General features: G+C 40.8%; 2 protein-coding genes across 4 annotated transcripts in view; both read left to right on the top strand.

Annotated features, from left to right (window-relative positions):
* Positions 1 to 21,629, top strand: part of ADGRL2 (adhesion G protein-coupled receptor L2) — a 626,947-nt gene that overhangs the window by 175,395 nt on the left and 429,923 nt on the right. Inside the window, exon 4 of one of the 3 annotated variants that reach the window (XM_067043727.1) lies at positions 15,427 to 15,493. The exons of the other annotated variants lie outside the window; for them this stretch is intronic. The gene's annotated coding sequence lies outside the window, so the exon portion shown is untranslated. The remainder of the gene's footprint in view (positions 1 to 15,426; positions 15,494 to 21,629) is intronic. 3 annotated transcript variants of the gene reach the window in all.
* Positions 16,733 to 17,836, top strand: LOC131760041 (ankyrin repeat domain-containing protein 11-like). The gene is given in 2 exon segments (XM_059069730.2): positions 16,733 to 17,018; positions 17,021 to 17,836. Coding segments are annotated over 2 exon segments (855 nt in total). The 5' UTR covers positions 16,733 to 16,958; the 3' UTR covers positions 17,816 to 17,836.

Genomic DNA, 21,629 nt, shown 5'->3' with positions numbered 1-21,629 from the left:
GTAATGTTCAATATGTGTTGTTTCCTCTCACTTAGAAAAAATGACTACAAAAATCTAGCCAGAAACTAAAAATAGAGCAACCATATGACCCAGCAATCCCACTACTGGGCATATACCCTGAGAAAACCATAATTCAAAAAAAGACATGTACCACAATGTTCATTGCAGCACTATTTACAGTAGCCAGGACATGGAAGCAACCTAAGTGCCCATTGACAAATGAATGGGTAAAGAAGATGTGGCACATATATACAATGGAATATTGCTCCACCATAAAAAGAAATGAAATTGAGTTATTTGTAGTGAGGTGGATGGACCTAGAGTCTGTCAGACAGAGTGAAGTAAGTCAGAGAGAGAAAAACAAATACCGTATGCTAACACATATATATGGAATCTAAAAAAAAAAAAAATTCGTTCTGAAGAACCTAGGGGCAGGACAGGAATAAAGTCGCAGACGTAGAGAATGGGCTTGAGGACATGGGGAGGGGGAAGGGTAAGCTGGGACTGGGACGAAGTGAGACAGTGGCATGGACATATATACACTACCAAATGTAAAATAGCTAGTAGGAAGCAGCCGCATAGCACAGGGAGATCAGCTCGGTGCCTTGTGACCACCCAAAGTGGTGGGATAGGGAGGGTGGGAGGGAGACACAAGAAGGAAGATATATAGGGATATATGTGTGTGTATAGCGGATTCACTTTATTATACAGCAGAAACTAACACAATGTTGTAAATCAATTATACTCCAATAAAGATGTTAAAAAAACATCCAGCCAGTAGTATGATTGATATTGTTTACAAAGCTTAAATCCAAGGTAAGAGGTGACTGTGCTCTTTCTTACTCTAGCACATGAATATGCACATCTTATATATGTATATATATATGTTATCTTTATCATCTTTTCTAAAAGAACCTCTATTGAATAGAACTTTTTATTACCACTGGTTAAAAATGTCATATCATAAGAATCTGGCAAGCATTCAGAACCATTTAATCTTTCATCAAGTTTTAATCAGAAGAGGTTTATACCTCTTCTGTGCATTGTCAAGTGCCCACCGCAATTTGTCTCCCCCGTACTGGACTGACAGATTGAGCGAATAAGCAAAGAGCCGGAACATTTGAGCATAATTGCAGTGTCAGCAATGTTAACTGTATTTATGAGAAGAGAGTTAACACTGTGACATTAATAATTTCATCAGATTACACATGTTTGCTTGACAAACAAGCAAGCTATTCTCTTTAAATTATCTGTGACTAGTGCTGTTTTCAGTTGGAGAACAGCCATGAATTCCAGTTTAAAAAGAAAAATAAACTCACCAAAGCACTATTCAACTTATATTGTTGTTTTGGGGGAGGGAAAAAATTAAGTCTTTAAATATTTGCATTGAGCCAGACTTTATAAATCCTGGTTTCCTGTCAATAAGAAAGAAAAAATGGTTAGGAAAGTACAATAAGACGGAAGGGCCAGGAAGTACAATAATTGTGTCTAGCTGTACTGTAGTTCAAAAATAGCTTCAGGCAGAGACATGAAGTCTTTTAGTTTGCCTTGACTTTTTAAACCACTAGATGCTTACCTGCAGTGGTTTCTGTGATTTGTGGCAGCTAACCAAAGGCACAGGATAATAAAGACAGTTTGTTACCCTCTAATTTTGGAGGGACATAACACATGAAGCTTGTACAGCAATCTCTTACCTACATATTTCACTCCATAAGGGGAAACAATAAGAGAAAATATGACACGTATTAGAGAAGTAAATTATAATGTTATACTCTTTGGTCCAATAAACCATTGTGGGCTGTCATGCTCCTGACTACTGAAGTGTTGTTTTATGCTACAGCTTAATCAGCTGGGTCTAGGCTGTGCTTTCATATGCCAGTGCCTGAGGCAGCATAAATGCTATGATTCACACATATGATCACTGGAGCCTATATGGTGAGGTCCACACAAACTGCCATGGAAGTTATTGGCCGGGGTGATGGATCTCCTTGTACTTAATTTAGAAGAAAGAATGGGACTTGAACCCAATTGTTAAAATTACCACAAAACATAGAGCCACCTGTTTGTCTTATTTAATAGGAGCATGTTGCCAGTGCAACATGATGTGAACCTCGGTGCAAAAAGTTAAAAAGAGATATATCGATCCCATCACTAGCAAATCCCAAAACAAAAGCCTGTCACTTCGGTAAAAAATAAGATGTCAAAAGAAATATTTAGCCTACCTTTTTCAGTATTCTTATGGAAGTACGTATTGATAATATACCAAAAACAAATAGAATGATAGTAACATACATATACATATACATGCATATACACATAATCTGCAATTACAAACACAGAGTATTACTATGCTCTCTTGAAAAACCTAATAGATCTGGTGAGAAAGAAAGAATACTATATTCTTGGACTGAAAATAATCTCAACTCAGTATCAGTCACTTAGAAATCATATCACCAGAGTTTTACACAGAACGAAGAGGAAAAAATATTAATGAAACATAGAAGATAAAGTAAGTTTTCCCACTAGGGTAGCTATTATCAAAAAAAAAAAAAAATTGGTAGTGAGGATGTGGCGAAATTAGAACGCTTGGCACATTGCTGGTGAGAATATAAAATGACACTCTCCTTGCTGACCACATATTATGAAAGTGTGTTACTCTCAAGTCCTCCATTGCACATTATATGGCAGCCATTTATCTTGTTCCTCAAGAGGCAGGCAGCACGTGGAAGCAACTGGTAATACATCATTTTTCATAACCAGAGAGGTAGCCATCATGTTGCTGAGCTATGCTGAGTAGGACAATGACAGGGGACTGACATGTCTGCCTGAGTTGATTCTTGATACCACAAGAAAGGGCTCCATTTACTATTGTAATCGAGATAGAATAACACTCCTTCACAGATAAAATAATTTAGAAACGTGAAAGTTTACCTTATGCTACCTGGGGACACAGCATATTTTCTATTTCCCTGGTAGAAATATTTCCTACTTTCAGAGCCAGCTACATATTTGTGGGGTTCAGTACAAAATTAAAATATGGAGACTGTTGTTCAAAATAATGGTACTAAAATATACAGCTTTCTTTTCCTTTCCTCCAAGGTCTCTTTCTCTTGACTTGTGTTGGTGTTTATTTGCTACTTAATGTCATTCCTAAGTAGAGTAAAATTTTTAATTATTAGCATGAATTTTATTCAATTTTATATTGCACAATGCCCATTTGAAATGCAAATATAAGAACATTTAAGTCACATAGAATCGCTGAAATTGTACAATTCATATTCCATAACTTGGATATGTATTTGCATTTTATTCTTACTAGAACAGTGGAAATGCTACACGAAACTAACCCAACTATTTTCATTTCAGTTCTTGATACATGCACATTCTATCATCACTCTCTGCCTCACTAAAGAGTAAGGAAGGACTGAAAGGAAAAAAGGCTATGTGTTGCCCTATATTTTAGTTCCCTTCTATGTCTTAATCATCGCCTCCACCTCATAACAGACATAACATTCTTACCTTGTACTCACTTTGAGACTCACTGAACTCCCACACATTATGGATCCATCAAAATTTTGTGCTCATGAGCCATCACCAAAGTTCTATGTGAACGAGGACACAAGAAACAATAGACATACATTGCATGTATGTGCATATTCCATTGTCCCCTCAGACTTATTTATACAGGTTCAAAGATAAAATTATTAAGAATTTCATACATCAAACTAAAAACCTTCTGCACAGCAAAAGAAACAATTCACAGAATGAGGAGGCAACTTGCAGAATGGGAGAAAATATTTGCAAACCATATATCAGAGAAGGGGTTAATATCCAAAATATATAAGGAACTCATAACTCAATAGCAAATCATCATCATCATCATCATTATCTGACTCAAAGAATGGGCAGAGGACCTGACTAGACATTCTTCCAAAGCAGATATACAAATGGCCAACAGATACATGAAAAGATACTCAACATCACTAATGATCAGGGAAATACAAAGTAAAACCACAATGAGATATTATCTCACATTTGTTAGAATGGCTATCATCAAAAAGACAAGGGATAACAAGTGCTAACAAGGATGTGGAAAAAGGAAACCCTTGTGTACTGTTGGTGGAAATGTAAGTTGGTACAGCCATTATAGAAAACAGTAAGCAGGTTCTTCAAAAAATTAAAAATAGAGCTACCATATGACTCAGCAATTCTACATCTGGGTATATATCCAAAGGAAAGGAAATCGCTATCTCAAGGTCATTTCTGCACCCCTGTATTCATTGCAGTGTTATTCATAACAGCCAAGACATGGAAATGACCTAAATGTCCATGGATAAAGAGTAATAGAATATTACTCAGCCATAAAAAAAAAGGACACCCTGCCATTTGTGACAACATAGATGAACCTTGAGGGTGTTTTGCTAAGTGAAATAAGTCAGGCAAAGAAAAGAATATACTATATGATCTCACTTATATGTGGAATCTAAAAACAAAAGCCAAACGCATAGTAACAAAGAGTAGAATGATTGTTGCCAAAGCCTGGGGGTGGAGGAAATGGGGAAATGATGGTCAAAGGGTATAAACTTCCACTTATAAGATGAAAAAGTTCTACTGGGTTGGCCAAAAATTGCCTTCGGTTTTGAAGTAAAAATAAAAGACACATTTTCCATTTTCATCAAGAACTTTATTGAACAATGTATTCACCCTTTTGTTCCACTACCTTCTGCCATTTTTCAGGCAACTTCATAATTCCATCTTCCCAAAACTTTTTTTATCTTTTTGAGCAAAGAGCTGTTCCAGGTGCCTTTTACAGTCTTCCAGGGAATTGAATTTTTTTCCATTAAGAGAATTTTGTAAAGACCTAAATAAATGGAAATCCGAAGATGCAATGTCTGGTGAATACAATGGATGAATCAGAACTTCCCTGCCAAGCTGTGACAGTTTTTGCCTGGTCATCAAATAAACATGTGGTCTTGTGTTATCCTGGTGGAAGATCATGTGTTTTCTGTTGACTCATTGTGGACACTTTTCATCGAGTGCTGCTTTCAGTTGGTCTAGTTGGGAGCATTACTTCTTGGAATTAATAATTTGGTTTTCCAGAGGAGCTCATAATAGAGGATTCCCTGCCAATCCCACCACATACACAACATCATCTTCTTTGGATGAAGACCAGCCTTTGGTGTGGTTGGTGGTGGTTCATTTCTCTTGCCCCACTTTCTCTTCCCCACGTTCCACATTATTGTACAGTATCCACTTTTCATGGCCCGCCACAATTTGTTTTAAAAATGGAAAGTTTTCATTACATTTAAGTAGAGAATCTCCTGCAGAAATACAGTCAAGAAGGGTTTTTTCGCTTAATTTACGTGGAACCCAAACATCAAGGCGATTAACATAACCAAGCTGGTGCAAATGATTTTCAGCACTTGATTTGGATATGTTGAGTATGTCGGCTATCTTCCGTGTGGTATAACGTTGACTGTTCTCAATTAATGTCTCGATCTTATAGCTATCAACTTCAACTGGTCTACCCAACCGTGGAGCACTGTCTAGCAAGAAATCTCCAGCACCAAACTTCACAAAACACTTTTGACATATTCTTGTTGTTGTTATTTTGGTTTTTTTGTGGTACGCGGGCCTCTCACTGTTGTGGCCTCTCCCGTTGCGGAGCACAGGCTCCGGATGCGCAGGCTCAGCGGCCATGGCTCACGGGCCCAGCGGCTCCGCGGCATGTGGGATCTTCCCAGACCAGGGCAGGAACCCTTGTTCCCTGCATTGGCAGGCGGCCTCTCAACCACTGAGCCACCAGGGAAGCCCCACTTTTGACATGTTTGATCAGTCACAGCACCTTCACCATACACTGCAAAAATCTTTTATATATTTTTTTGCGTTACAGTTGCATTTATACCTTTCTTGAAATAATATAGTAGGCCTAAAATGTTGCTTCTTTTCTTCCATTTTCAATATTAAAATGGCTACACAAAAATTCCCCAATTTTGATGTCTTTTTTTAAATGCACATTGATATGACAGCCGTCACATACAACCTAACCAATTGTTTCAAATGAAGTTAAAGACAACTAAGTGCTACTAGAGCCATCTTACCAAAAAAACCAAATGAACCTTTTGGCCAACCCAGTAGGTATCTAATATTCAGCATGGTGACTACAGTTAACAATACTGTTTTATATACCTGAAAGTTGCTAAGAGAGTAGATCTTAAATTTTCTTACCACAAAAAAAGTGTAATTTTGAGGTGATGGTTGTGTTAACTAACATTATTGTGGTAATCATTTTGCAATATATGTGTGTATCAAATCACCACATTGTACATCTTAAATTTATATGGTGTTCTATGTCAATTATATCTCAAAAATAACTGGGAAAAAATGAAGTTTAAAAGAGGCTTAAAAGAAAATCTTTTTATTAGGAAATACATTCTGACAAATCAGCAATTCTGATATTAATATTTGACTTAAATCATGGAATTAGTTAATAGCATCAAATTAGGATTAAAGAAAGGAATAAAAATCTATTTTTACAAGTTGTTTAAGATCAAGACATTCACTGGCTGATGCCATATTCTATCAATCTGATTACACTATACATGAAAAGCATGCCCTATGAGGAAAAAAAAGGGATTGCATTAAAACAAGTGCCAGGCCCTAATGGTCTGAGGCTCTGTGCATGAGTTGTGCACCCATGACAACTTTATACAGAGCACACCAAGAGGCAAAGTGGAAAACACAAATGAGGGTATTGCCATCTCACAAAGAGTGTTACAAATGCTGTTCTTTCATTTATTTTCCAGGTGTACCTCTGACATAACCTTTAGCAGGTGAAATACGCACCAAGAATATATATTAAATAGTCTTCAGGACTTAGTTTGAACAACTAAGCTCAAAATGCTCCCAATCTTTCTGCCCTTTTTCTTTAGGCTCAATTCTAGAAACTTCTGATCCTCCAATGGAGCAGTCCGTCCATCTTTTTTTTTATTATTATTTTTGTGGTACGCGGGCCTCTCACCGCTGCGGAGCACAGGCTCCGGACGCGCAGGCCCAGCGGCCACGGCCCACGGGCCCAGCCGCTCCGCGGCACATGGGATCCTCCCGGACCGGGGCATGAACCCGCGCCCCCTGCATCGGCAGGCGGACTCCCAACCACCGCGCCACCAGGGAAGCTCCGTCCATCTTTTAATGTATGCAGTATCATAGCTCCTCTTCCCCCTTCTCATGCTGAAATCACATTTCAAGTCATCCTTTGCTTCCTTCTTTCTTTCAACCACTGCCACATTCTTTGTGAATCAAATCCTTGTCTTTCAGAAAGATTAAAATCTAGAGTAACGGAGTACCCTGACTGCCAAAATGAATTGGAAATTAATGCACAAAACACACAAAGCCAACAAGTCTGCTAGTAATTCTGACACCCCATTAACCATATCTTAGGGTCTGGTTGCCTTCACATATTCTCTTGGGGACAATATAGTCCTCGTTCTGCTCAAGGTGTATTGTTTTCCTTTCGTGCAAAATCACTGAGAAAAAAATTATGTAAGTGACATGGCAAAAATGATGCCGCCTATAGTAGTACAGACATAAAAACTGCTTCTGGCACATTCCTTTTACCACTCTACCTATTGGTATTGACCTGCCCTATTCAGATACGTGCTTTGTAACTGAGGTGGAATATGCAGCATTTTGACAGACGATTCATATAAATGTACTGTAAACCTGGTACCTGCCTGCCTTGTAGTAGAAATCATATTACCAAATTCCTAACAAGAAGCATTAGGATGCTAGAAATTGTTTAAAAAAAAGAAAACGTGAATGATAAAAGACCCCTTTACGCAGACCCTGAAGAACTAGTTCAAGTAACAAAGCCCTATTTTCCATCCTTTATGTAAAGCAAATGGATTAACAACTGGCACGAAGCTGAACGAACACCCTGACTCGCTGTGCCAGGCAAGCTCTCTATTGAATTGTCGGCACCAGCCATTTCTTGTGTGCAAACAGGAGGAACTTGTTCAGGCAGCAGCCACGCTGAATGGCATGTGAGGATTTAGTGAAATACATGCTCAGGACAGCTTTCTTAATCCTTGCAATTCTGCCCAACAGAGGAAATTCCAGGGCAACAGATGAAGGAAGCCTCGAGTCTTTCACTGCACACAGTCAAGTCCAGAAAAAAAAAAAGTTTGTGGAGCTTTGTTCTATATTCAGTTTCTTCTCACCCAGCAAACACCACTGTTAGGAGAAAAAGTTAAATGAATGATGGTAATAAACAGCCTGTTACTACCCACTGATTAAAGTGTCATGATGCCTCTTTAGAAATCAAAGGAGTTATCCTGCTAATGAACTAAATTAGACTGAACTAACATTCATGTTAGTTATGTTAGGAGTGATAATGATCATGTGAGAGCTGAATATAATAATATTTCTCAGGTGCATATACTCCCATTTAAAGCAAATTCGACAGAAACATGCAAGTACCCCAGCAGCCCAATTTTGAATATTGGAGGGAATTTTTTCAGAGTAAGGATGGTAAATTAGGTCCTAGGTGAGTAATGAAAAGAGGGCTGAAAAACAAAATTCCCTACTAGAACCAGAAGTGTTAACCTGACAAACACATCCAAACTCTTTAATGCTATGTATGAAATACATATGGTACTCATTTTCCCTTAAAATGAGCCATGATAAAACACAATTTTATATTCTCAAGGCTAGAACAAAAGAAGATATGCATTGGTAATAATATTGATTTTTTTAAAAAATTTAACTGAAAGGCTGTTATTAGACATAGGTTACAGTTACAGTGAAAGTGAGAGCTGCTTTTAATCCCCTGGCGGGGGAAATGTATGTTGGCTCCTTTTTGTCATTGTCAAGGTGTAGAAAGAATGAAAAATACTTTGGTGTATTTCATTATTAGTACACATGAACAGTTTGAACTCTCCATTATTGGATTGTCTTTTTTCATAGTCAGTGCCTTTTTCAGGCTCCTTTTAAAAAACTATTTGACAAGGAAAAAATAGCTTTCTGGGTTTGATATGTGAGTATATACAAGTTCACACAAGTTTTCAGAAGAAAGGAAATGAAGAGCCTGCCCTGCAAGCTTAATCATATTAACTCTGAATACAATCAGAGCTTCAAATTTTAACTGTATCTTAGCGCTAAATGTGAACGGTATACAAAGACTATCTGGAGATATTTCTTGATCTTGGACAAAATATTTTAATAAATAAAATCTATCCCTACCCCTCAAGGTAAAATTTATATTGTATCTAAAACAATATGAAATATCTCAGCTACAGCCAGATACTGTCACCAGACCATTTTGAACATGGAATAAAACCCTTCTGAAATAAGCAATCATAGGCAATCAAAATGCTACTGGTAACATGAGGGATGTTGTCTCCCTTTTCAAATAAGACCACAACTAAAGAAGACCACAGACTTTTCAATACACAGATGATTAAGAAGCTTGAGGATTGCTTCTTTAATATTTCAGTTCTCTAAAAGTATCGCTGTTAATAATTACAGGTAACTTGCACCTTTATTTTCTTTTAGGGAAAAGGAGGTGACATAGGATTTTTTAAAAATTAATAATCTCACTTTTTCCATCAAGTTTAATTGTATGATATGATTATACTTTCTACATGTTTCTTCTGTGCTACTTTGTGTTGTAAGACAGGCAAGGTGAGTCAAAAAGAAAATATATTTCATGTGAATATTTGACACTATTTGGGCCAAATTATAGAGAAAACAATGTCCTGGAAATGATTACTTTTTGTTAAACTTATGAAGTGTCAGGATAGGCCTTAATGAATCAAGCAAGCACATTTTTCAGGTTAGTTCAGGAAAGGAAGGGGAGTTGAAAAAACCACTTTTTAGATCTCAACGTTTTGTAATAGCTTTTTCCATTTTTTAAAAGGAGAATGCTATCTTGTTAATATGCAGGTGTTTGTTCATGATGTATGTCTATGTGAACTTAGTATGGGTTTTACCTCATCATGCTAAATGAGTGAACCAAGTGATTTTAAAAACATCTACATTATAATTCGTGAGCCTCCCGCCTGCTGTGTGTAGTCTTCAACGGTTTATAGTGTGATGTTTCCACATCAATTAAAAAAAGATGAGAGAATGGGTGAGTTGAAGAGTTTGTTTCCTTGTAATCAACTGTAAAGAGACCAAGGTCATGTAACAGATTTCTTCTTCTTTCTTTCTTAGCCAGGAAGACTATGTGAATGCAAATTGCTTTATTGGTGAAGGGAATTAAAATTATAAAAAGCCAGGCTTAAAGAAGGGCAAAATCAGGGCTGTGTCAGAGCAGGGACAATATAATTGTGGTATGGATTCCCATATGGGACTAAATTGTCTAGATTTTAGTAACATCAGCAGTTCTGTGTAGTTGCTGGAATGCAGCCAATGTGCCATATTTGCTTCATTTTTTGAGATGGTTCTGATTCTACATACAACTTTAAATATGCAGAAAGCTAAAATTGTTCGAGTATTTTGGTGGCACTACTCAGATACATGTCTTTGCATGTCAGGAATTTTATTTGACTATTAAATAGGAAATGACACCAATTTGGCTTTATTTTTCTGAGCAAAATGCCATTTATTATCATTTCTATCTAGGCTCTAAAATCTTCCCAGTAGGGAAAAAAATACACTCTTCTGTGAGTACATATCAAGGTTGTCTTCCTTTACAGTGTACCATTCAGTAAATCTGTTTCGTAGCAACTCAATAAAGCTGATAGTTTTTCTGGGTAATTACCCACAGCCCCCTGCAGGACAAATTAGCATTCATGACCTGAATAATGCTTACTAGAAAGAGTTCAATGGAATTTACTTAATCAGAATCATTGCTTTCTCTTGGCTAATTTTTTTTTTTTACCTAGTCCCCAATGCCTGCTAATAGCATATATCTTTCAAACCAGTGTTTAATACCTGATAGAGAAAAATGCATGAATCCTTAAATTTTGTAATGTCTTTGTGGTCTTGAAAAAATGTACATTTTATATATAGTGAGTGAAAAATTAAGATATCTATTTTCCTTAATGTTTTTTTCTCTTTTTAATACTTATTGGTTTTAGAAAGGAAAAGAGAGGGATTGTTCATTTTCTAATTATTCCCTGACACTTTCTTAATTTGTCGAGTATGAACCTAAACAATTGGTCATGGCTTTGGAGGGGATGCTTCGTAATATCTCTGTATTCCTGGACATCAAAAATTAGAGAATTTTATAACAGACAATGGGTTCTGTTTTTGAAAATTTATTTTTATTTTATTTGTTTTTGATACTTTGATGATTTGAACCAAAATACCAAGCAATGTAGTTATTAGGATATTAGAAGAAATGAGGAGGAGAAAGTAGCATTAATTGAACTTTTAGTATGTACAAAACACTTTGCCAGTTAAACTGTTTATTCTATTTCACTAATTCTTGAAATGGCACAATGAAGGAGGTACTAGTATCTCCACATTTACAAAAGAGGAAAATGAGTTTCAGAATTTAAAGTACTTACTCCAGTTTTTATAACCAGTAACCAAAATGTAATTCGAAGACTGCCTGAATAGAAAGCTTACACTTTTTTATTTCCGTGTTTCTGTATAATGATTTTACATTTTTAGAAAGGCAAGAAAAGGAAGTACTAAAACAATTCCAGTTATTTAATCTCTAATTTGAAAGAGACTCCTAACCTGGAAGAGGAAATGTTCCTAAAATGCAGTTGCAAATCAGTGTTTTTGAGGGACAACCCAATAGATAGCAACCATAACCTGATAAGGGTATAGTAGCCCATAGCAATGAAATCTTCCTCTAAAGGTATTTTAGCACTTTTTCTCCTTCCTATCATCTTTTGTAAATCCCTAATCCAGAAGAGTAAAAGACAGGTGTGAACTGCTAGAACAAGGGGTTCCTGAATGGAACTTTAATGAGGGTTGGGAAGTAGTCCAGTCAAGTCAAACTAAAGGACAAAGGTGTGCAATAAGAGCCAAAAATAACAAAACAAGATCAGGGAGGTCCATCAGTGTTTCTACATATACTTAACTAGTGGAAACACAAGAATTTCTGGAGGATGGGAAAACTTGTCTGGAGATTTAGTTTGTATAGCAACCTCACAATTTTTACTTAGGTGGTATGGTTGTTTGGGTTTACATATTGTGTTTGCTTATTGCTTATTTATTGCATGTTTATCGGAGGTGACTTGAGGGGAAGCTGATGGAGATTATATAGGGTAGTTAGAAACCTCTTGGCTCCTTCACTGATTAGATTCCATACTTACAATGTATTAAAACATTTTAATACAACTAAAAAGGGGGATTCACTCATTCAGGTCCCTGTGTATGCAGTGCTGATCTTAATTTGGTACTTAATTAGGTTTCCCGGGGTGCAAAATGGTTATCCCATTTCTAAATCTAAATAAATCAAAATGTTTTTTCAACTTTGGGGTTTCAGAAAACCCACAACACACTTTTGCACAGATTTTCCTTCCAAACACTAGAATATTGCTAGGAAAATTCAATCCACATGTTTCATATTTACTTAGAGTTGTATGAGAATCTTGTGTTGCAACTGACATTTGAAGTTCATGAAATTTTCTGAATGCTTTTTATTTTCCTTTAACTCAGGAACAGAAAGTTGATTTGTCAAGCTTATATGTACCAAAACCCCAAGATATTAAATTTGGGTTGAAAACAACAAACTTAAAATTCTGCATCAAGCATAAAATTTAATAAAGCATTTGTCTTGCCATCTCTACAATGTTGTGTACATGCAGATATGCGTATTCCTGGCAATATGGAATACTTAGATATGTACTTTTAACATTTACATGGTGAAGAGAAAATGGGACAATGAAAAGAAGCAGGGTCATTTTTTTTTAAAATTCTGGTACTCCTTCCTGATATAAATGTTAACAGTATATTGTTTATAATTTAATGCAAAAGATATGTTCAGTGACAGCCTATATCTAACTTTTTTTCCATCCTTCAACAATCTCAGTTCAGTCTCTGATTGGCATTTGAGCTCTTCATCTCCTGCCATTGTACAAATAGATAACACCGAGAGAAGGACAGGCAAGAATGAAAATAAATAATTTAAATTGCAGCATTAGTGTCTTAGGGAAGGTAGTATAAGAGAATCTTCATTTGTTACTGTTAATGCTATTTTAAGGGGCTATAAAATGAGTTCTTCCCTTTATTCATGGCTAATAATATGGTTCTGCCTCTGCTTAGAACACAACAATGGTGCCTTCCAACCAGAATCTGTTCAGAGAGAGGCATTGTATTTCTAAGTATCCAAGCACCTCAGGAAAAAAAAAAAAATGTTTTCTGTTAGCACAAAATAACTAACAATCTTCTGGCATTTGTTTATGGCAATGTCTACAGACGGTGTAGGAGTGAGCCATTTACTTTGTTGTATGATTTGCACGTGCAGCCTCTTTTATAGTTTTCACTATTTTTCCTTTCAATGTTTCTTCTTTAGAACAAAAATGATATGTAGAAAAATAATATTTCAATGTAGCAAAATAAGAAAATGTATGTAACCGAGAGAAAATAAAAAATTCCCAAAACCCCTCTTCCCAGAGATAACTGTCATTTAAATTTGTCATATGTATGTCCCTCCATTGTATTTTCTATACATAAAACTGCAAGCATTATATTTTTTACAAAAAAAAATGATATCATGCAGCACATACTACCTTATTCACTGGCAGTACAGGGCAACAGAAGATTATGCTATATTTTAAATGAATGCATGGCATTCTATTGTTGGAATGAAGTATTTAGTCATCCAAATGCTCCAATATAACCATTCAAATTTATAAATTCAAAATTTTAATTTTCAGGTTGTTTCCAGTATATTGTCTACATAAACAGTACTCCAAATATTATTTTTCCTTTAATTCTTTGCCCATGTCAATAATTATTTATTTAGGGTAAGTGTCCAGAACTGAAATGATTAGTCAAAATGTTAGGCTTTTGAATCATATTTACAAAAATAGCGTGCACTTTACATTTTTTTTCCTTTCAAAATGACAATGGATGTATGGCTCTGTCTCCACGACTCATCTGATCTTCGTCAGGACCAATCACCCACCTTTGCAAAAGGGCTGAAGGGTTAGGGATATATATGTGGTAGTGACCATGAAAGAAAAGTAGGCTGCAGTGTCCAAAGGGGTTAAGCCCATGTGTTATTCCAGCACTTCTTCTTGATATTTAGATTCCTGTATTTTCTTCCTGCATTGTTATTTTTCTGCATCTTATTCAAGACCCTTATCACCTCTCTAAAGTATTACCTGAATTTTAAGGTCTATTTTAAGACTACCCATGAGCCCCATGTATTTTACATGTATACAGATCATTTTTATAATAAACCCTAATAGTTTGATAAAATAATTTTTAAGTTTAAGAAATATTTTCAGTAAATGAAAATTCTTTTTTTTTTTTCCCCCCGGTACGCGGGCCTCTCACTATTGTGGCCTCTCCTGCTGCGGAGCACAGGCTCCGGACGCACAGGCCCAGAGGCCACGGCTCACAGGCCCAGCCGCTCCGCAGCACGCGGGATCCTCCCGGACCGGGGCACGAACCCGCGTCCCCCACATCGGCAGGCGGACTCCCAACCACTGCACCACCAGGGAAGCCCGAAAATTCTTATAAATTCAGCATTGACCAACTTCCATGTGGAGCATAAACTCTGTTCTTGTTTAGGAGACAAGACAGGAGAACTGAGGGGAAATATATATGTATATATACCCTTCAGCAAAAGACCCAGTGTTAATACCAAATCCTTCATTCATTCACTGTGTGACTTTAAGCAAATGGCTCAGACTGTCTGAGCTTCAGTGTCCTCTGTCAGACACTGATAATATCATCTTCATGAGATTGTATAAATAGCCAGTGGTGCAGTGGGTGCTTAATAAATAGTAAATACTTCAGACATATTTAGATAAGAAAGTTTCAAGGTACTCATTGAAGGCCATTTTAAATGCCTTTAGCCCATTTCAGCCAGAGGTTATATTGATTAAGAATTGTGTTCTGGGGCTTTCCTGGTGGCGCAGTGGTTGAGGGTCTGCCTGCCGATGCAGGGGACACGGGTTCGTGCCCCGGTCCGGGAAGATCCCACATGCCGCGGAGCGGCTGGGCCCGTGAGCCATGGCCGCTGAGCCTGCGCGTCCAGAGCCTGTGCTCCGCAACGGGAGAGGCCACAACAGTGAGAGGCCCGCGTACCACAAAAAAAAAAAAAAAAAAAAGAATTGTGTTCTGCTACAAGTAACCAAAAAAGAGTAATTTAAACAAATAAGGGACATTTTTTATCCCCTATATAATTCCACACCCAGAGGTATGCCTTTTTGGTGTTGATTAGTGGCTTAAAGATGTCAGAATCAAGCTGCCTGGGATTAACCTAGCCTTTTCCCTCCACCCATCAACATACAGCTGCTGTTGCTGCCTCAGTCTATGTCTTCACTTCAGAAAAGAAGGAGAAAGTGACCAGGAGAGAGAGGTAAAGCACCCACCTGAGAAATTCAGCATAGACTGTGACTATCTCATTGGTCATTGCCAGTTCTCACTGCAAGGGAGGTTTGGAGAGCTGGCACTTGCTTTCCTAAAGAAAACCAGAATAATTGTCTACCTGCCAAAGATGCCTTTTCCCTTCTCTTACCATACCTCTTTCTCTTACTTGCTTCCTGTTTGAGACAGACTAGACTCAGTTGGCATGAGTTGAAGAATGCTGCAAATACCACCCCAAAATTCTTCCTCACCACCAGTTTCTGTTAATGCCTAAAATTTTATCATCAGCAAACTAAGCCACCACCCCCTTTGTGTTAAAATGCGTTTATCTTTGGAAAGAAAGCTAGCACATTGCTTCATTTCTGTTATTAACACCTTAAATAATCAATAAGTTCGTTGATTAGGTCCCTTTAAAGGGGAAGTTAATTGAAAGTAGGTTTTTAACTAGGGAGGATAGAGAGCTTAATCCTGAGCAACAGGTACTAACCAGGCAGGCATAGAAATGGGTGAGAGGAAATGAAGAGCAGGAGGGCAACATGAAGACACTGAGAGGGAGTAGGAGCTGTTGTAAAATAGTAGGTAAGCAGATCAGAAACGAAAGTCACCTTCTTCACAATGTGTCCTAGGAATAGCTTGTTTGCTATGTTCCCTTTAGAACTCAATACTAGTGAAAATGTCTGATCACACGTAGACCTTTATATTGATACACATCTCAACACATGAAACCACAAAAAAGCCCAACCTATGTCTGTTAGATCCTGCTTCAAGTTCCACACTGTGTGAAGCCCAATGTGGCTACACTGAGGACTCACTATCCAGAGGAAGAGGGAATGTTGGCTACACAGGCTGCCACTCAGGTGGAAGTCTTCTGCTTTATTGTTAAAGTCTTAGGTAAGGGGCATTCATCTGAACATTTTTAACACAACAGAGACTATATAGCATTGTGGTTCAGCCTCAGTATTTTGGAACCAAACTTCCTGGGTTCAAATCCACAATGACTGAATGGGAGGTAACGTCTCATGCGGCCCGCGCCGCCGCAGCCGCCGCCGGGTCCCGGAGCCAGAGGCCGCCCGAGCCGGAGCGCGATGGAGCGAGGGCCCCAGGCGGGGAGGCGCGGCCCGACGCCCCCTCAGTGAGCGCCCGACCGCCACGGCGCAGCCCGAGGGCGGGCTCGCCTCTGCCCGCCTCGCCGCCGCCGCGCCGGCGCTCGGAGCCCGCGCCGCCTTCCCGCTCGGGCCGCGGGTCGGGGACGGCCCGGGGCTGCATGACCTCGCCCGCGCGCCGCCGCTGAGCCCTGGGCCGGAGCCGGAGCCAGAGCCGAATACCCTCAGCGCTGCTCTGGGACGCGCCTCTGTTGGATTTAATTTACAGTCATCATCCTCGGCTTTTAGCGATGGACTCGACGGTTGACGATGACGCGATGGCGGCGTGAATGAAGGCCTGGTGAGGAGGAAACGATGCCCAAGGGTGGGTGTTCTAGAACCCCACAGCAGGAAGAGCGTTCCCTGAGCAGCATGTCGACATGGTGGAGAAGCAGCCCGGGAAAAAGGATAAAGATAAAGTTTCTCTAACCAAGACCCCAAAGCTGGACCGCAGTGATGGCGGGAAGGAGGTGAGAGAGCGAGGGACCAAGCGGAAGCTGCCCTTCACCGTGGGCGCCAATGGAGAGCAGAAGGACTCGGACACAGAGAAGCAGGGTCCTGAGCGGAAGAGGATTAAGAAGGAGCCCGTCACCCGCAAGGCCGGGCTGCTGTTGGGCATGGGGCTGTCCGGGATCCGCGCCGGCTACCCGCTCTCGGAGCGCCAGCAGGTGGCCCTCCTCATGCAGATGACGGCCGAGGAGTCTGCCAACAGCCCAGTGGACACGACACCAAAGCACCCCTCCCAGTCGACAGTATGTCAGAAGGGGACGCCCAATTCTGCCTCAAAAACCAAAGATAAAGTGAACAAGAGAAATGAGCGTGGAGAGACCCACCTACACCGTGCGGCCATCCGGGGGGACGCCCGGCGTATCAAGGAGCTCATCAGCGAGGGGGCGGACGTCAACGTCAAGGACTTCGCAGGCTGGACTGCGCTGCACGAGGCCTGTAACCGGGGCTACTACGATGTCGCGAAGCAGCTGCTGGCCGCCGGCGCAGAGGTGAACACCAAGGGCCTGGATGACGACACGTCCTTGCACGACGCCGCCAACAATGGGCACTACAAGGTGGGTGCCTCCCCGCAGACCCCACGGCAGGCCTGCCGGTGGACTGCGCACCGGTCCGCAGCCGCCTGTTTCTCTGTCCTTCCTGTTTGCGGTGTGACCAGGAAGTGACTCTTTGACGGGCCCCGCCTCCCCCCCAGCCCAGGTTTCTCATCCTGGGTCAGCACCTGGACGGCCTCTCGCACCGTCTGTGGCTTGTGTGTCAGGGCCCTGCCCTGGCCGCTCAGATGTGGTCGGCCGTCAGGAGGCGAGTGGTCGTACCCGTACCCAGAGGAAGGGGAGCTCTGTCTGTCCTCGTCCCTGTGCTGCTGCCAGAGCCGGCAGCCTGGACGGGGGTAGACGACGTGGGGTGAGCAGCCCAGGAGCCACAAGCGCCTGGGGCACGGCCCCTTGGGTCCGATGCAGGAGCCGCACGTGTAGGTGAGGGTCTGGCCGCGGTCATCACCACAGCGTCCAAGAGGGGCCCTGGCCAGACACGGGACGGCGCGCGTGATGAGGACACATGGCAGCTGTTTGAGTGCGTCTGGTCTGTCGTGGCGGCCCCGCTGGTCACTGCAGGCGGCTGTCAGGGAACCGGCGGTGTGGCCAGTGTGAAAATGACGCGTTGGCGCGGGGAGAGATTGGGAGGTGCTCTGAGCTCAGGATGCCGAGAGACCTGGGACACCTGAGCACTGATTACAGAGCTGACATCAGGAATCAGTTAACGTGTTAGGGAAGACGATGGTGTTATGGGGTTTTTGTTGTTACTGTTTCTTAAGAGCCATTTTAGAGAAGTATGCTGAAAAACTTTATGAGATATCTGGGATTTGCTAAAGATAACCGGGGCAGGCAGGGACTTCCCTGGTGGTCAGTGCTTAAGAATCCGCTTTCCAGTGCAGGGGATGCAGGTTTGATCCCTTGTCAAGGAAATAAGATCCTACATCCTACATGCCACGGGGCAACTAAGCCCGCGTGCCACAACTAGAGAGAAGCCCACGCACCACAGCAAAGAGCCCACACACTGCAATGAAAGGTCCCACCTGCCACAGCTAAGACACGACACAGCCAAAAAACAAAAAAAAAGATACCCTGGGTAGTGGGCAGGTTTGGGGTATGGGTGAAATGAGGCTGGCTGGCTGGTAGGTGATGAAGCTGGGAGGGAGAGGGCCGCCACCCGAATCTCTGCTTTTGTAATTGTCTTTAAATTTGTTTATTAGGGAGCAGTCAGAGCCGTGGACAGGGGTGGGCTCTGCAGAGGGGAGAAGGCTGAGGGCGAGGAGGTGGGAGGTGACCCTGGACTGTCCGAGCGGGCTGGTGGCCTCCAGGGCTGCATACGGCAGAGACCCTTTCTCGGCCGGAGGGAGGGCGGCGTGAGGGGACTTAACCTGCGTCGCTGGTTTCAGAGGGAGGGGCCGTAGCCGGGAAATGTGGTGGCCTCCAGCGGTTGGGGTGTTCCTCGGCTGGCAGACAGCAAGGACACGGGACCACAGCCCTGACTCTGGCCCCACGATTGTCCAAGACCGTGGTGATTTATCGGAGGGCAGGGGAGCGCCTGCCCAGGAAGCAGCGTCCTGCTCCTGCCATGCAGACCCAGGTACAGCTGCGTGCGGTCCAGGCTGAAGTGGAGGCTGCCGTCCCGTTTGCCAGGCCCCTGGAGGAGGCCGTGGGTTCTGCCCCGGCCGCCCGAGTGAAGCGAGGATCGAGATGGAGCGAGTCACACAGAATTCTTTGGTTTCCCGGTGCATCTGGACGTTGTCCGCACTGGACAGTTGCTGTTAGGTGTGCAATAGCGGTATCTATAAACAGTTTGCACTCCTTCGCTAAGAAATACATTATTGCGGAGCGTCCCTGGCGGCCCAGTGGTTAAGAGTCCACGCTTCCACTGCAGGGGACACGGGTTCAATCCCTGGTTAGAGAACTAAGATCCTGCATGCCGTGCCATGCGGCCTTAAAAAAAAAAAAAAGAAAGAAAGACATTATTGCTAAAAAATGTAACTGTCACCTGAAGCTCCAGGAGTCGTGATCTTTTTTGCTGGCGGAGGGTCTGAAGTACCGCGAGAACTACCAAAATGTGACACAGAGACACCAAGCGAGCAGATGCTGTTGGGGAAATGGCGCCAGTAGACTTGCTGGGTGCAGGGTCGCCGTAGACCTTCAGTCTGTAGACAACACAGCATCTGAAGCGCAGTAAAGTGAGGTCTGCCGTCCTTGCGGTCAGTGGATCCTAGGCATGGCTTAGCGACAGGTGATCTTATTTTCTGCAATAAACGAAAACATGCAATAAAAAAAAAAAAAAAAAACAAATCCACAATGACTGTGGGCAAGGTATTTAACTTCTCCGTGCCTCAGTTTATTCATCTGTAAAATGGCCATGCTAATGGTATTTATCTCCTCACTTTACTGGGAAGATTAAATGAGGTAATATAATTTAAGTACTTAAAACTATGCCTGGAACACAGAAATATTTGTTATATTGAACTGGAAGCATTCCCTTTTTTTCTCTCTCAGATCTTTTCATTAGATACTAATAATCATCCATATGTCTACAGTCTTTTACAATTTCCAAAGTGTTCCCCTATCTATTTACTTGTTTCAGGTCGGTAGGCCATGTTTATAATCCCCATTTTACAGCTGAGGGAATGGAGTCAGAGTCAAACCCAAGGTCACACAGATAGTGACAAGGCAGAAATTTCAACCCAGAAATTTGAAGGCAAGTTTAATGAACCTTCTATTAGGCCACACTGATTTCTATTCAGAAGAGAAAAGTTTGGAACCATGGCAAAATGAACATATCTCAGGATTGATTCTGTTTGTTTATATTCATGATCCCCCAAAGTTGAGTCTTCCTTTATGTGTAGTCCAGTATACTTTCCTAGGAAGGTATAAGGAGTGTTTGACTTCCCGATTTCTATGTAATTTCATACTATCCCAGAAGGGCCACAATCTATTCCACTAATATTGAATGACCCAGTAATTATACTTTTAGGAGTATACCCAAGAAAAGAATCCTAAACAGAGAGAGGGAAAAAAAAGTTGTATAGAGAAGGATATTAACTTTAGAGTTATATACAATAGCCAAAAAAAAAAGCAAAAAATAACCTAATATCTTTGAGATGGGATCAGTTATGTAAACTAAGATACATCAATTCAAAGAAATAATGATATTTATTATTAGTCATAGTTATTACTTATAATAACTACCATATATTGAGCATTTGGTATAAACACTGCATTTATTAGCTCCTTTCAAATAACATTTCTTTTGATTTCCTAAGAGTTGGGCATCATTTTCACCCCATTACAGAGGTAATGACACAAAACCAAGGTCATATGGCTGGTGTAACCACATGATTCATCCTTTGGCCATTCTTGAATCTTTATTGCTAATGGAGCCCTGATTTTGCTTGAGAAGAAAAGTAAATAGCCCTGAGAGATGAACTGAGAATAGTCTAAGCCGATTAGAATAGTCCCAATCTCCTTTGTAAGTAGTTAAATCCATGGATGGGCATGCAATATAATTCTGGTCAACAAGACTTAAGAATAATTTGCTGGGGACTTCTTTAAATAGCTTCCTCCAACCTTTTTTTCCTTTTCTTTTTCTGCAAACTTTCTTCTTGCCTTTGAACATTTTTATGTAAGTAGATGATGCTAGAGGCTGAAGCAACCATTTGGGATGGTTATCATGAAGGGATAAGAGTAAAATAATGAGAATGATGAAGTAAACAAGAAAAATAATCTAGGTCCATGAAAATTGCAGCAAGCTGCCAAGCCACCCTGGGATTGCCTGCCTTTGAAGGTTTTTGTTTGTTTGTTTTTTATGGAAACAATACACATCCTTTTGGTGTAAACTACTGTTCATCTATTTTTTGGTACCGAAAGCAATTGAATTAATTGGAATTAGATAAAGCTGTGAGCGATTTAGAATTTCTCCAACATAACTAAGACT

This window comes from Kogia breviceps, chromosome 1 (assembly GCF_026419965.1).
Source record: "Kogia breviceps isolate mKogBre1 chromosome 1, mKogBre1 haplotype 1, whole genome shotgun sequence".
Lineage (NCBI taxonomy): Eukaryota > Metazoa > Chordata > Mammalia > Artiodactyla > Physeteridae > Kogia > Kogia breviceps.
Note: the sequence above shows the minus strand (reverse complement) of the source record. Positions and strands in the feature narration are given on the sequence as shown.